The sequence below is a fragment of the Microcebus murinus genome, chromosome 16, assembly GCF_040939455.1.
Source record: "Microcebus murinus isolate Inina chromosome 16, M.murinus_Inina_mat1.0, whole genome shotgun sequence".
Lineage (NCBI taxonomy): Eukaryota > Metazoa > Chordata > Mammalia > Primates > Cheirogaleidae > Microcebus > Microcebus murinus.
In genome coordinates, this window is record NC_134119.1 from 3307501 (window position 1) to 3324030 (window position 16530).

Consider the following 16530-nt stretch of genomic DNA (forward strand, 5'->3'; position numbering starts at 1 on the left):
GGATGGATGGGTGGATGGGTGGGTGGATGGGAGGGTGGGTGGATGGATGGGTGAGTGGGTGGGTGGATGGGTGGGTGGGTGGGTGGATGGATGGATGGATGGGTGGCTGGGTGGGTGGATGGGTGGGTGGATGGGTGGATGGGTGGCTGGATGGGTGGGTGGGTGGGTGGATGGGTGGCTGGATGGGTTGGTGGACAGACAGATGGATGGATGAACAGATAGATGGGTCGATGGATGGATGGATGGATGGACGGATGGGTGGGTAGACAGACAGATGGATGAATGAACAGATGGATAGATGGATGGATGGATGGGGGGGGAAGAGGATGGATGGGACACATGGGGACCCACCTGTGACATTCTTTGCGGTTTTGGCACCGGCCTTGGGCGGCGGGGTGGGCAGCAGTGGGGGGCTGGGCAGCTGGCCCACAGATCTCTCCAGAGGTCTGAGAGGACTGTCCAGGGAGTCAGACCCCGCTAAGGCTTGGGAGAGCTCATCTGTGGCGGGCAGAAGGCTGCCGACATCCGCTTCCTCCCCGCTGGACGCCGAGGGCATCTTGGCTGTCGCAAAGGCAAAGCAGAGTGATCACAAAACACGTTCCCTCTGACCGCGGTGGGGGTGAGTGAGCAAAGCGTGAGGGGCGATGGCGGGGGGGGGGGGGTGGCCGGGCTGACCCGGACACAAGAGGAGGAGCGGGCACCTCCCACACGGACTCGACTTCTTGCAAGTTCAGCTACCAAGAGAGCCATTGGGCGCAGGGCAGGGCAGGGGGGAGTCATTTCCAGAGCAAGAGTGGCTTCGCTCCTTTTCCACATGACAGGTGTGTCCCCAGGCTCCCGCCCCACCTGGCAGCAGTGGTCACCGTGCCAGATTTTGGAGTCAGACACACTCAAGCTCAAGTCACCTCCGCACTTAGTCCGGGACCTTGAACAAGTTGCTGAATGTCCCTGGGCCTCCACTTACTCACGTACGACATCATGTTAACCACTGCCGTTCACGGGGTTATTGCGGGGTCTGACAAGAGGCAGTGAGAGCTGCCCCCGGCACGCCCTGTGCCCTCACGTCTGCGGCTCCCGTTCTTACGCATCTGGCTTTCATCAGCCCCGCCCCGGGCAGGCCAGCCCAGATGAGGGGCAGGGAGGATGGACTCAGAGGAAGGGCAGGTGCCAGAGCGCTCACCTCCCTCTCTGCAGCCAATCCTCCAGCCTCCTCCCCCGCAGCCACCCCTCCGTGTCCTCTCCCCACCCCCCATCAACCCTCTCCCTTCTCCCTGCCTCCCAGCCTCTGTCATTCCACAAAAGTCTCACCAGCACCCCTCAAGCCCCCTGCCTGGCTTCCTTTGGACCCCTCCCCTTAGCAAGCTTCCTCGGGAACACTAAATGCAAATACTGCATGTCCATGTATCCCACATTCCATCATTAGTTTTTTTCCTTAGTTGTCCCTGCTGGAAATTCTAAACTCTCAGGCCCAGCCCTTTCTTGTGCCAAGTTCACAGGAGGTGAGTCTGTACTCAGAAGGGCTGGCCCTCCTCACTGCAGATGAAGGAAACCTCAGAAAGCAAATGCCCCATCCCCCAGAACAGCCCCTCCCAGCATGGCCCCCCCAGCACAGCCTCACCCTGCACGCCCCCCCCCAGAACAGCCCCCTAGCACGGCCCCACCCAGAACGGCCCCCCTGCACGGCCCCCCTGCACAAGGCACACGCGGCCCGGATCCCGAGTGGCCCGAGCTGAGCACCACCCCACGGTCGGCTCCGTGTGCTTGTGTCCTGCAAGGATTCTCACGTGAAAATGCTATGATTTTTATTTTCTTATCATTAAACTCTCCTCAAAAATGTTATTCATTAAAGGTTTTTCTTTTTCAGAATCCTAGACTCTGAGACTATCATTATCTCCTCTGAGCTGTGACCCGTAACGTCTAAGAGTCTACAATTCTGATTAGTCGCCTGATAATACTAAACATTTTGTGTTTTCCAGGTAAAAGGGCCTGGAGGATTCCGTGCTAAGCACAGGTGAGCACGGACACGCCCGATTCCCCCGTGCAGCCCGTCCTGGGTTTCCCGTCTCACGGGGCACTGGGCGCCCCGAGCCTGGGGACCCCGCGCCCCAGAGCCCCGGCAGCCACGCTCGGGCAGGACCACCGGCCCCGGGGTGCGCTCTCAGCCCCCCTCCCGGGCTCAGCTTCCTCCTCGGAGGGCCCCCCACCACCCCCAACTCCATTCAGAGCTCCCGTCTCTGTCATTCCATCGGAGCACCCGCAGATACTCCGCTACTCCGCGGGCCTGGAGAGCGATCCGAGCGTCCGCCTCCTGTTTTGGCTGTTTGGCCTCAGTGACCTCTCGTCCCCGACTGCTTCCGCGGGGGTGGGTCGCACTCCCAGGGTGCCGGCACCCGCATGCTCCCCAACTGCGGTTCTGGGGGGGAGAGAGGTCACGGGAACAACGGCTCTCCTCGCCTCAGCCACGCCCGTCTCCAGCGCCCGTGTCTGACCCACTTCCAGACCAGGCACCTGCGTCCCCACCTCTCTGAGCCTCAGTTTCCTTGTCTGCACAAATGTCTGTATGAGACGCCTGGCCCTGTCCGCTACCAGGTTGGGGAAGGTTTGCTCGGAGCTCCCCGGACTCATCTCCTCCCGGGGACGGGCACCGGGACGCGCAGCAGTGGAACCCAGCTCGAGGGCTTGCTGGAGACGACACTGAGGGAAGCCGGGGTGCCCACGCCTGGCCCGGCAGCAGCAGATGCACTCGGACCACGCCAGATTCACGAGCAATTCCATCAGTGTGGCATCATGCCACAGCCCCCTGAGCGACCCACACCCTGTGCCCCTCGGCCCCGGCCCCGATTTCCCCACCTCGTCCCGATCCCAGCAAGATCCCAAACGCACCATCCGAAAACCGGTTGCTCCTGTGTGTCCCCCAGCTACGCTGCCACTCTCTGCTCACTGGAAAAATACACTGATCAGGAAATGTCTCTGCAGTGGCATCTCCACTCCCCACCGCCTGGTTTCTCTTCTGCATCCCTCGGAGTGAGGCCTCAACCCTCCCTGAGCCCAGGCCGCCCGTCCAGCCATGCACCCTCTCTGGGGCCCTGTCCTGCTGGGCTTCCCCACACCTCGCCTTGCTCTCCCGGTCCCCTCCTGCTGCACCTGCTCAGCTTGCTGCAGGCCCCGCCTCCTGCACCTGACCGCTCCTCCACCTGGGCCGCCCCAGGGCTCGGGCCTGGGTCCTCTTTCCCGTCAAACCCCCTGGGTGGCCGATGCCATCTGGTCCTCTGGCTTTAGAATCGATCCCGCGTCTCCGTGGACCCCTGACCGGTCCTCTGGGCTCCAGGCTCACGAGCTGTCGGCCACTTTGACGCCTCTGTCTGGAGGCCAAGCAGGCCTCATAGCTCTGTCCCCACCACAACCCTCCCCAGTCCCCCTTCTCTCTCAACCGCCCACCTGCCCATCCATCTCGTGTCACCACACAGCCGTGGGATCCAGGCGTCCTTCTAGAAGCCGTGGGCGTGGCACAGAGCCGGGCAGATCCCTGCCTTTCCTGGGCTCAGGGCTGTCCAGCCGGGCTGGCTCACGGGCGAGTCCTGTGCGCTCTTCCTGCACAGTATTTCTCAGGAGCAGCCACTGCCCCCAGTGTGAGCAGCCAGAACCTTCCCCCGACCTTCCCGGCTCCCGCCCGGCCCCAACCCGTGCCCAGACCAGGGTCGGCACACGTTTCCTAAAGAGGGCCAGCGGGAAATATTTTCAGCTCAGACCACGTGGTCTTTTGTCGCTATTACGTTCTCTGTTGGTATAGAAAACTCCGGAAGGACTGGCCAATCCAAACCACAAAATCTCTCCTGGTTTTGCACCAAAGCAGACAGGTGGCCACCTCTCACCTCTGACCCGCAGTGCTGCCCAGCAGTTTTCTGAGATGCAGAAAGGCTTCCTCCCTGCCCATACGGGTAGCCACTAGCCACAGGTGGCCCCTGAGCACAAGCGCAGGTGGTATCGGCTGGGCGCAGGGAGGGGACGGCTCAGTGTGGTCTCCCGGCTCACGTGCCAGCCCCTCAAGCAGTGCCTGATGGCCACACACCACAGGCAGCGGCTGGCATCTCACCTGTAGCCTGCAGGTGGATGGGCAGGTGGACGACTGAGAGAGAGGGGGACTGGGGAGGTTTGTGGTGGGGACAGAGCCGGGTCTGGAAGTGTTTTATGAGGCCTGTTGGGCTCCAGACCGAGGTGTCAAGGAAGCTGACAACAGGTGAGGCTGGAGCTCAGAGGAACGGTCAGGGGTCCACAGAGAAAGGGGATCAATTCCAAAGCCAGAGGACCAGACTTCAGAGGCAACTCACATTCCAGAACATTCCAGACACAGAACAAAGATTTATCTCCTACTTGGCTCTAGAGTTTAGGCTGTGAAGTGTCACAGTTAAGATTAGATGCCAATTCTGCCACTTACATGCTGTGAGTCTTTGGGAAAGCGACTTACCCTCTCTGGGTCTCTGTTCCCTTGTCTAAAAAGCTGCGGCTGTTATGAGACAATACAGCGCACGTGGCACGTGCTCCCCACAGGGCACTCTTCTCGTTGATCGATGCACTCGTGGGAATGCCAAAGCTCAGCTTTTGCCCCCAAACGGAAACACTAAACACGACCCTGCTCCACTAATGTTAAAACGCTGGTCTGGACTTTGCAGGGAATGCTCTGCTGCTCGTGTAGCCCGTCCACGGGATGGAGCGAGGAGAAACTGAATCACCCCAAACACAAGAGCCCGAAGTCAACCCTCATCACCAAACCAAAGGGTCAGGGAAGATCATGGCCAAAGTCACTCCCAGCTCTCTTCCTGAGACAGTTGCAACATTCGAATGTATCAGACCCCCCCCCCCACACACACACACACAAATAAATAATAGTCTGGGGCAGGTGAAGCAGCAGCCGAGGTCAGGATGTTGCCACCGGGCCGAGGAGGGCTGCACCCGGACACCAGGGACCATGCATGCTATCCCCTTCTGCTCTCTAATCACCCCCCTCCCCCTGCAAAGCACACGGGAGGTTTGCTTCGTAAGAGACGGCAGCTGACGTGCAGGACAGCGGTGAGCACCGCTGCAGAGCCCTGGGGGCTGCCCCAGGTGTAGACCACCCACAGGGCGTCACGTTCCAGCCCCTCCCTCCCCCCCAGGTCTCCATGGCCTTGCCCCAGGCCCAGGAGAGCAGCCGGGTCCAGGACAGAGCACTCGCGAGACGCACTGGCCTCTGGAGAACATGCTTTGCTCTGTTAGATGACATCTGTCTGTTATGAAATTATCCACGACACAGAGGGACTGGGCCCAGATGCGGGCGGCTCCCCTGGGTGGGGAGGTGCAGGACGTGGGTGGGGAAGAGAACAGAAAACAGCATCGGACAAGCAGCTGGTCTTCTCTGAGCTCTGCGGCAGAAACTGCAGACCTAGGACCTCAACGCCACACGGTGGCCTGAGCTTTAGCTGCTCACCACGTAATGACTGTTCCATGCCGTAATGTTGAGGCCCGGAGTAGAAGACCAAAATGTAGCGACACAAGGGCTGGCTCCAAAGACCAGGCGCTTAACCTCACGGAAGGAGCTGCAAACTCACCCCCCCAAGGCCAGGCCCACCTGCAGGGACAGCCCCCGCTCAGCTCTGGCGGCAGTGGCTGGGTGGGAACAGGGGCCGGGGGGACCTGAACTTTGATTGTTGAGAAGAAGCTGCACATCTAGATTTTTGTGAAAGCTTCCGATTTCTAAACGTTGGCTTGCAATTTTTTAAGCAATGCGTTGAATGCCCCTGTGTTAAATTACAATCCGCTCCCTCCTTGAAGGGGGTTTGCTTAACTTCAAGCCTCCGCACGTGGGCCTGGAGCCCAGTGGTGAGCGTTCCTGGCGCAGGGCCTCGGACCTGCAGGCTGGACCAGAACTTGGGGTTGTCCCAGCTCAACAGCAACCTGCAGGTGGCCCCACACCCCAAAACACTCGTGCTACCAGAAGCACGACTGTCAGCGAGCATCTGCAGGCAAATGCTGAGTTAGCGGGTCACCCTCCAAGGGGCGTGTCTGACAGTGACAACGGCAATGACGATACGATGGTGCGGTGAACTCCCCGGACTCAGCATATGTCAGGACTGAGCTAAGTGTTTTCTCGGGGCACTTAATTTCAGCAAACCTGAGAGGTCTGCATGACTATTGTCCTCATTTTATATCTGATTAAATAGGCTCAGAGCGGTTAAGTCACTTGCCCGTGGTCACGCAGCTCCGTAAGGAGTGCAGACCCAAGTCAGCTGACGTCGAAGGTGCTGTCCTTTATTCCCTGGCTGTGACCTGGACACAGGTACCCTGGGTGCCTCCGTCTCGTCCCCGGTGTGCCGACCCGGGGCTGTTTCCAGGGTTAAACACGCTCACGCGAGTGCAGCACTTAGACGAGCAGTCCGAGACACCCTGCTCGCCAGCGGCCAGCCGTGCCCGCTCTTGTCACCACCAGCGTCGTGACAGATGTCACTGACCCCTGAGAAGCCGCTGCACTCACGAGGAATGGAGCGGACTCCCTCAAACCCGGCTCCTGGGTCCTGCTCGAGAGATTTGGGACATTCCTTTTCACGTCCCGTAATTTTCTTTGCTGCGTTTTCACTGAGCCCCCCTTTTATCCTGATTTATTTATAAGAAAGTCTCTACCATGACCCTGAATGACAGACCCACGCCATTTGTCCTAATTAATAAAAAAGCACATCACTAGTGAAGTGCGTTCTGTCTGTCCACGCACCACTCACGCAAAGTCATCTCACGAGACCCGCACCGGGGAAGGAGGGAACAAGTCCCCCCGGACCCACACGACGGGGTCGGTCCCCGCGGCCAAGCCTCTTCCTGAAAAGCCAAGTCCCTGTCGCTCCACTCCCCGGGGCTCCTGCTGCCCTCAGGGGCCTGCCCAGCCGTCTCTCTCCAGCTGTTCTTGCAAAGAAAATTGCGCTGGCGCCAGCCACACCCTTTTGTTTCCATGTCACCTGGGGCTGCTTTTGGGAGACAAGGGCAGAGTCGAGCAGCTGCACAGGTACCTCTGGCCCACAAAGCTGACTCTATTTACCCTCCAGCCCTGCATGGAAAAAGCACGTGGCCCTGTCCTCAGTCTTTGCACATGTCTTTTCCCTTTCCGTAATGCTCTGCCCCTCACTCTCTGCCTGGCGGACTCCTACTCGCCCCTCGGAACCCCACAGCATGTCCGGCCCAGGAGAACGTCCTCAATACAGGTTTTTGTCTTGACAAACCAGCTCTGCTCCGAGGACTCCGTCCCCACACCAAGCACCGGGAGAGCGGCCCGAGGTCAGAGGAGGTTGCTGGTGGGAGCGGCATGCCGCTCAGCGCTGAGCTAACAGAAACCCCGGCCAGGGAGGAGAGACACCCACCCCGCAGGAGGCCGGAGCAGCAGCTCCAGCAGGTGGGAGGCTCGGGCCACCTGCAGGGGCTGGACCGCAGGGACCACGGGAGGGAGGCCAGGCCTGCCCGGCCGCCAGAGTCACTCTGGTCACTGCTACTGGGGTCAGAAGCCTGGGAGACGTGGGGACGGTCACTGCTACTGGGGTCAGAAGCCTGGGAGACGTGGGGACACAGAAGTGTCTCTGGGGTCTCTGCGTGGGGTAGCCTGGGCCCTCATGGCGCTACAACTCGTCAGAGCCATTGGGTCTGATGAGACCTACCCGCGTTCCTATCGGGTCCCCACGCCAAGCGACACTGGGGAAACACGGCCCCCAGGAGGGCAGAGCTCGCTCCGGGCAGGAGCCCGCTGGCACTACAGGAGTGGACAGGCCGGCGGACAGCGCAGGCGTCACCCTCGTGGCAGGAGCGCCAGGGCACGGACGCCCACCCGGCTCTGAGGCGGCAGCCCAGCGGGCCCGTCCCTCGGCCTGGCTCCCAGACGGCCCACGCCCGTGGGGAGACCGGAGTTCACCTTCCAGCCCCCAAACCACGCGCCACGTTTTACAAGGAAGCAGGACTCCAGTTCCACAGCCGGGCCTCCCAGAAGACGGCTACCAGTCGCTCTAACAGGGGGCGGCGGAGGGGCGGCTCTTCCAAAGCACTCTCCGGTCTCCCGGGGGGTCGTGCTCCCTTCTCTCCCGTGCCCGCAAGTGCCCTGTCTGTCCCACAAACACCACCGCCGCCCCCGGTCCCTGCTCCGTGCGGCCGTCACCGTGCCCAGCTCTTCCCACCAACAACCCACCGAGAGCGGGGGGCTCACTCTCCCGTTTCCCAGCACCGGAGCCGCGCTCAGGGCCCGGCGGCTCCGCCGGGGAGCAGCGGGAGGAGCCCTCAGAGCACACGGAGCCCTCGTCACCATCACCTGCTGATGCCGCCACCGGGAGGGCCCGAAACCCCACGGCCATGCTGTCACTCAGGTTGGCTGAACTGGCCCCGGTGGACGCTCACCCCCTGGAGGGCCCTTTCCTGCACAGAGGTCCCCGTGAAAGGGCAAAGACGTCCCGGGGGGAAGGTGTGCCCGGAAGGTGAACATCTTTAAGCACCTTCGTTTACTGGCCGTGCCAGACTCGGGAAGAGAAGGTCGAGAAAAATGCTCCAGGAAATGAGCAAGCCCAGCCCGGCGGCGAGCGCGGTGGGGTTCGGAGCAGGGACCGGCTGCCTTGAGGACAATGATTCATGCAGGCTGCTGCCCACGCCCTCGTCGGGGACCCCAGCTGCCACCCCGGGCGGACGGCCATCCTGGGAGGAGCTCCACCCCGCACGCTCTCCGGCCAGTACCTGCGTCGTCCAGATGGGTGGCCGAGGACAGAGGCTCGTCCAGGGAAGCCTGGTCTGTGCCCGCGGCCAAGGGGCTTCCCGGCCGGGCATCCTCCGCAGTCAGCGTCTCCTGCGTGGGGGTGGACGGCTCGCTCTGCGAGGATCGGGGGCCCCCGTCGGGGTTGCACGTTTTGCTTTCGGCATCTGCAAGGAAATCCGAACTGTCAGCCGGGCCTGCACCTCCCTCCCCGATCCTTTCTCTTGTGCCAAGTGCCTCCCTGGGAAGTGTGCCTGCCCAGGCCCTGGGGTCCCCCGCACTGTCCCCGCACCCCCTGGGAGCTCCACCCACACCGACCTCCCTCCCAGGTGAGCTGGCTTCACGCACACCCCGCCTCCTGCTCTGCACAGCCCCCTCTGCGGGGCCCTCGTGCTCCGCGCCTGGGGGAGACTGACGGCACCCCACCCGCATTCACATCGGTGCCACGTGCCCCTGCAGCGCCCCCACTCTGGTGGCTTTCTCTGGCCAACGGGCATCAGCGGGTTTGACCCAGCTGCAGCTTCCAAAGCGCCAGCACAACTCACTCCTGCCTGTGCCCCTTGGCCACGGCCCGGCGATCGGCCCAGACGGGTGAGAACAAGCCGTCACTGCAGTGCCACTGAGGTACTGGGGCTGTTTCTTGGGGGGCATGACTGTGGCTGGAGAAACCCAGTTCACCCCTGCACCCACCATGTGACCTTCAGTCACCCGCTAAGCAAATGTCTGTCCCTCACCCACGAAGCGTCTGGACGGTGACAGTCCCTGGCAAGGCAGAGGTTACCAGGACCCAGTCCTGGCCCTCGGGGGGCTCATGCTCTGAGGCCGGCATGCGGACGACCATACATGGCATCTTCAGTCCAGGAACGGGGCGCAGAGCAGGGGGTCCCCAGGCCAGACAGGCAGCCTTCCCGGGGTGGGGGGAACACCCAGGACCCTGTTAGGGCTCGAGGAAGGACACAGCGCTTCCCCTGTCCTGGGGCTGGGCTGCTGCGGCCTCTGAGGGTCTGGCCCCTGCCTGGGCATCCCCAGGGCCGCACTTTAACGATGGGGCTCAGCACTCATGGAGCAAAAGACGCGTCCAGGTGCCTCTCAGCCAGCCGATCACGGCCACGTCTGCTGGACAAATGTCACAGCCCAGTGCACAGAGCCCCCACACGGCCCCTTCATGCCCCCCCAGTCTCCACAGCCATTTCATGCAGGCTGACACCACGGTGCAGAGTGGCAGCATGACCCGCACACACTGACAAGGCCACAGGGTCACAGCGTGGGGACGCTGGCCTGCTCTGACCTCCTCCCATCGTGGAGAGATCTGTTTCAGAGTCAGGGTCCCTGCTTGCCTGGGTCAGTCCTGATTCCTGCCCGTTGTCCCACACCCTTCAGTGTCCCTCTCACTGCCAAAAGTGTCCTGATGGAACAAACAGGACATTGTCCCCTGCCCGAGTATCCTACCCCCTGCAAACAGGGTTTCTTATGCTCACATGACAAATTCCTCTGGGCCTCAGTTTCCCCATCCATAAGATGGGGATAATATCGCTGCTTGCTACATGGCATCACTGTGAGAATTAACCGAGTTGACACATGGAACGTGTCTGGCACACAGCACGCACCTACACGCGCACTCCAGCCAGGCCCACCTCCTTCCTGGGCCCTTGGAGGGGCTTGAGCTTCTGTCCCTGCTGACCGTGTCCCCCCTACTGCGCACCTGTCTCCTCGGGGGAGCGGACAGAGGTCAGCCGTGCCCGCAGTCTGGAGACTGGGGCTATGGAAATCTCATCTGTGCAGCCACGTCACCTGCCCGGCAGGCCAGCGACCATTTCCCGTAAAGGAGCAGGTGGCAAGTGTCTAAGACTTTGTGGGCCACGTGCCCATCACCTGTGTTGCGTATTCTTCCCTGATTTTTAGTTTTTATGAAAGGCCTTTAAGTTTGCAAAGCACTCTTAGCTCCAAGGTCACATAGAAACGACCCCGGGCCCGATTCCACACTTGGCTGTGACCGCTAGCCAGGCCCGGACATGAGCCAAGAGAACTCACCAAAACTAGATGTCACGGAGCCCAAGACTAGAGTTGCCCGGCCCTGCCTTATGACTGGCTCACTCGTACCTGTCGCACGACGGCGACAGCCTCCAACGCCAGCTTACCTGGCCCCAGGGGACACAGGGCACGTGAGCGCCAGCACCAGGTGAGCTCTGCCAGAGTCTCACCTCCCGTGTCAGGTGAGGCTGCCGCCCGCTGCTTGCAGGGCGGCCACCAAGCTCAGAGCGCACAGGGCGACTGCCACCGTGACCACCATTGCTGTTAACACGATAATGCGTCCCCATCGTCACTGTTGTCACAGAAATGACAAGGGTAGCATGGCCAGGACATTGAACCTGGAAGGCCCAGAGCTCTCCGGCCCAGCCAGATTCCCAGACAGCTCCACCTGCGCTGCGCTCACTGCCCTCTCGGGCCCGCCGGGCCGTGCTCAGGGCTGCAGCTCGTAATCGCCTTCAGCGAAAAGTTGCAGTTCCCAAAACAGTGCTGGTGGCGGGGCGTTGCTAAGAAACGCCGGTGGGGGCAGGGGGGTGGGAGGCTGTCACCCGTCCTCTCACTGCATGGTCACCCGCCGGCCTTAGGTCAGATGCCCTCTGCCCCCAGGGCTTCACTCCCCACTGAACAGCTGCAGGGAGAGGGACTGCACCACACATGCACATGCATGCACGCACAGTGAGAGCACATGCATGCATACTGCAGGCACAGGTGGGTACACATATGTGCACGTGTGTGTATGCACACATGCATACACAGTGAGCATGTATGTGTACCCTACAACCACAAGTGACTACACATTTGCACATGTGTGCTCACAGGCATGCATAGTGAGCACGTGCATGTACACTGCAAGCACAGGTGGGTACACATGCATACACAGTGAGCACGTGCGTGTACCCTGCAAGCACAAGTGAGTATACATGTGCATATGTGTGTGCGTACATGCATGCATACACAGTGAGCACGTGCATGTACACTGCAAGCACACATGGGTATACATGTGTGCACATGTGCGTGCATACACACATGCATGCCTAGTGAGCACGTGCATGTACACTGCAAGCACACATGGGTATACATGTGTGCACATGTGCGTGCATACACACATGCATGCCTAGTGAGCACGTGCATGTACACTGCAAGCACAAGTGGGTACACACGTGCGCATGCGTGTGCATGCACACATGCATACACGTCCCCCGGCATTCCTGCCACATGGAAACCAGACACACTCAACTTGTCACTGTCCAATTCCCTGAGGAAAGCGAGCCCAGTCAGCCTCAGGTCACAGCGCAGCAGCAGGGCACTAGCTCTCTTTTTATATCCAGTGACGGGGTATGAAGGTCCTTAAATTATTTAAGAAAACGCCAAGCCGACTCGCACAGGGAGATGCAGGGAGACGGAGTTAAGTCATTCAGGAACATGCACGGCGTCGGCACAGAGACACGCGCAGCCCCCCTCTTCCTCACCACGCTCGGGCTGGGGACCAGGCAGGGGCAGGGGATGGGGCCCCTCCACTCTGCCCCCTTGGTCATGAGGCTTGGGAAGGGAGAACAGAGCAGTGAAGAGGGCGTGGGGTCACCTCCCTCCCCAGGGCCCCCACAGGCAGCCGGAGTCAGGGCAAAGAGGGCGGAGGGCCCGGTGTTCCATAAAGCACAGGTGTGAACGGCATCCGGGACAAGCTCGGGCCCTGGACACGGCCTCGTCTCCCCCTGTCTAGAGGCCATGCCCTCCAGGCTGCCTGTGTCCCGGGCCAACGCCAGGGTGACTGACACACACGCGTGTGCAGGGCGGGGGCTCTCCTGGGGGCCGTCCTGGCCAAGTAGGCCCAAATGTGAGTTTGGGGCTGCTAAGGACCCCGGCAGCTCTGGAGGTCCCAGGGCCAACTGAACCCGCAGCCTCCCAGGGCCTGCCCTCCTGAAGGCGGCCACAGGGGGGCACCCCCGGCTGCGGAGTCATCCCCACCTCACCTGCTACAGGTGGTGGTGGCTGAGCCAGATTCCTCACCCAAACCCGGGAAAACGCTGCTGCCCCCACCCCGGCGTCCTCCCACTCCGGGGAAAGGAGGTAGCGCTGCACCCCCACTGAGCATCTGTCCTCCCTTCCCTCCTCTGAGGTGGACAGGGGCAGCTACGACCCCCAGGAGGCTCGGTGAGCCTGCACCAGGAGGACTCACAGACCGGTGGGACCTGGAGTCGGCTTCGCCCCAGGAGCAAAGGCGTTTCCCAAGCAAGTGCAAGGGAGGGGTCGCCAGGCACCTGTGACCAAGCGTGTGTGCGGTACTGTTACCATGCACCCCTTACAGGTCACGCATGCAGTGTAGGGTTTAAGCAGCACGAGAGTCCACGGTGACAAGCAGGTCCCTCCCAGAGCGAGCCCTGCCACCCCGGTCCTGAGGCTTCCCTCCAGAGACACCTGGCTCAGAACAGCCCCCAGCCACTCACCTGGGGCGGCCTCGGGCTCCCACAGCAGCCTGGACCTGCCCCTCTGCGGCCCAGCCGCTGCGTGGAGCCGGGAAGATGGGCGGCGTCCTTGCGCCCAGGCCCTCCTGCTTCCTGGTCCCTCCCCACCCCCGGCTGGGGTCCACTGTGGGACCCCACACTCACTGCTCTCCGCTGGAAGTTGCTCCAGGAGTCCCCGCCCCCTCTGGCTTCTCGACCTCCCCAACCTCCGCTGCATGGAAGTCGGAATCAGCTGGGGAGTTCGCAAAGCACCGTGCCCGGCCCCTCCCCAGCGTCTCACTGAACAGCTGCCGAGCGTCAGGGCTTTAAAGCTCCCAGCTGATCCTAGGATTGCTCCTCCCGCCCACCTCGAGACCCCACTCGAACCCCTCCCAGCCCCTGACCAGGCCGGGTCCCCTCTCACGCTCTTAGGGTACTATGTGCCCTCCTTCCCACGCCCATCTCAGCCTTGATGTGACATTTATCTGCGGGATCATCTCGCGTTTGTGCCCCTGCTGCACTGTTTGCGCTCACCTGTGTGAGAGTGAGCTCACCTGAGAGTGTTTGGCTCACCTGTGTCCTAGCACAGCCCCTGGGCCTAGCAGGCACTCAATATCACGTTGCAGCCCTGATCAGCGAGTGGTTCAGGCCACTCTAGTTCCCGGTCCCTAATCACTTGGCAAGAGGGACAGAGACATAAGGTAGAGACTGGCGAACCACGGTCTGGGGGCAGACCCAGCCCCCTGCCTGCTCTATGCAGCGCCAGGCTAAGAATGGATTTTACATCTTTAAATGGTTGACCAAAAATAAATAAATAAATAAATAAATCAAAAGAAAAATAATAGTTCATGATACATGAAAATTACACAAAATTCAAATTTCAGTGTCCATAACGTTTTCTCGGGACACAGTCCCGCCCACTCATCTAGGTTTTGCCCGTTGCTGTTTCGCCCTACGGCAGCAGAGGCGGGTGCTCCCTGCAGAAACCCTATGGCCCCAAAGCCTCAAATATTTACTCTCTGACCCTTTCCGGAAGAGGTCTGTGGCCCTGAGCCAGGGCAGGGCTGTGCTGCCGTGTGACCTGCCGCCAGGCACGGGGGCCAGAGAGCAGCTCTACGGCGGGTGGCAAGGCCAAGTTCACCCGGTCAGCCCGGGCCGGCCGGACACTCGTCTCGGGGTGTCCGATCGGACGTCTTCAGACGAGACCATCCTAACAAACATTCAGAGTTAAGAACAGCCAACCTGCCCCTCTCCTACAAGTTTTCCTCTTTAATTATTCAAGCTATAACTTGCTCTTCGACAGGAATCTGATCTGTATCTTTACTTACTCTTCATTCAAGGAGAATACCATCTTTTAGCACAGATGATAAACAGGACTTAGCCTTGTTTTTATTTTTCCCTTCTCCTTCCCTAAGATCCAAGGTACTGCTCGTTGGCACCGTGTTCAAAGTGACAGAGTTCGGCACCTTTCCGTGCCACCCACGCTGAAACAGTCCAGATGTCCCTCTCAGCGAGGACATCCACCACACCCGGGAGTCCGCACCGAGCGTCGGACATCCGAAGGCCGCGGCACGCGCCCCCGCCTTTCCGTGCAGACGTCAGGTTCTATTGTTAGTGTTGAGCAACTCCCCATGTCGCTTCCCCCTCAAAAACAGCATCCTCAAAATACCCTTTGAACCTCAGTAAGGAAACGGTAACAAAAGCGTCAGTCCACAACCGGCGGCGTACAATCTGGATTCGTGAGCTTCCTTCCTCATTCCTGGTACTTGGGCCAAATCTCAGACACCAGTAGTATTTTGAGGCCGAAAGGGGGAGACAGGCACTCGATATATTCACACCAGCCTCGGGAATTGGCTCTGCACGGCCGGATTCCTGAAATCAGGGGACCAGAGCTCCGTCCGGCTCCGGAGAGGCTAAGTGGCAGGGAGGTTTCGTGAGACCTCTTAACCGAGATTTAGAGTCTCAGAGACTAGGAGCACCGAGGACGAGTCAGCCCTGTGACCCAGGTCCTGTGCGTGGCACCTGCGGGAATCCACCGGGGAGGAGGAAGGCTCGCTCAGTTAATTGCACAAGCGACAGTAACCGGCCTTTCTGAAAGATGCAAACGAGGATGATCTCGTAGACAACACCGAGATCAAACTCGCCAGACCAAGAGAGCAGGATTTATTCTGCATCTCTGCTTCAGGCTGCAACGACCTAGTCAGGCACCGCCCGGCCCCTCAGGCTCCTGTGTAAACTGGGAGTATCAGCAGCACCCCGTCCACGGGGACGCTGTCACGACGACAGAGGGTGTGTGGACCGGCCAGCACAGCCGCAGCAGGGCACAGACCGACACAAACACAAACCGTTGCTGTGACTTTAGAGCCACTGGGGCGAACCGGGAGCTCCACCCACACCTGGCTCTGCCAGACGACCCCGAAGGAGCCCTGCGGCCCGTGGGGCTCCTGTGGGGGTCCCCTGGGTGCCAAGCAGATGGCTCCGGACCCTGGGGACACCTCTCCAGCCTTGCGGGCTTCACTCGGGCCCAGCCACCGCACCTGGACAGCGGACCCCTTTGACTTGACTGCCTGTCCCGACTCCGCGCGCCGGGTGGCCCACTCACCTTGCTCGATCATCTCCAGCAGCCCCTTCTTGATGAGCTCCTCGCGGCCTTGCCTGCCGGCCATCTTCTTCTCCAGCGCTGCAAGACACAGGCATCCCGTGAGGCCCCGCCCAGCCCGGCCCGCCCGGCCTCAGGTGGACAGAACAAGTGCGCGAGCAGGTGCGCCGGGGCGAGGGCCCGGTGCCCCGGGCGGGGGGCGGATCAGCTCGGTGGCTCACACCGTGTCACCGAGCAGTCTGCCCAGCCCGTGGGAGCAGCCGTGGGCTTCTCACGGCAGCCACTTCTGCGTGTATCTGCAGAGCACCTCCACATACAAGGCCCTCCTGCAGCGGGCTGCCTGTCCCCCGCCCCCGCCGCCGCCTCCAAATGCTGCTTCACCTACCGGCCAAGGAGCACGCGGCCCCCGTCTGCCCCGACACCCCCGGGTGCTCTTCTGCGGCCCGAGTGAGCCTGTGCAGACGCGGCCTGACCACTCACGTCTGCGTGCAGACCGGAGTCTTCCGTGAGACTCTCCTGCTGGAGGTCCTTCCAATAAACCGCCGCTTAGCAGATTTCGGAGAATCCACCAGATGGACGGGGAGGGAGGCGGCCAGCTCCCCGAGCCCCTTGCACGCCCCAGTGTGCCAAATCCCGTCAATTCCTCCTCTGGAATAGCCCTTCCCGCCTCCCCGTCCCGGAGCAAAGCGCTCCGGCCACGCGGCCACGCGCCCTCCGGC

The 16530-nt window shown here is 61.1% G+C and overlaps 1 protein-coding gene across 3 annotated transcripts in view; it reads right to left on the reverse strand.

The window, feature by feature from the left end:
• PHACTR3 (phosphatase and actin regulator 3) overlaps positions 1 to 16530 on the reverse strand; it is a 221756-nt gene that overhangs the window by 63772 nt on the left and 141454 nt on the right. For all 3 annotated transcript variants that reach the window (XM_076010834.1, XM_076010833.1, XM_076010835.1), the window contains exons 3-5: positions 15815 to 15892; positions 8728 to 8910; positions 352 to 561 (exon numbers count right to left, since the gene is read on the reverse strand). In XM_076010834.1, the coding sequence (XP_075866949.1) occupies positions 352 to 561; positions 8728 to 8910; positions 15815 to 15892 (471 nt within the window). The remainder of the gene's footprint in view (positions 1 to 351; positions 562 to 8727; positions 8911 to 15814; positions 15893 to 16530) is intronic.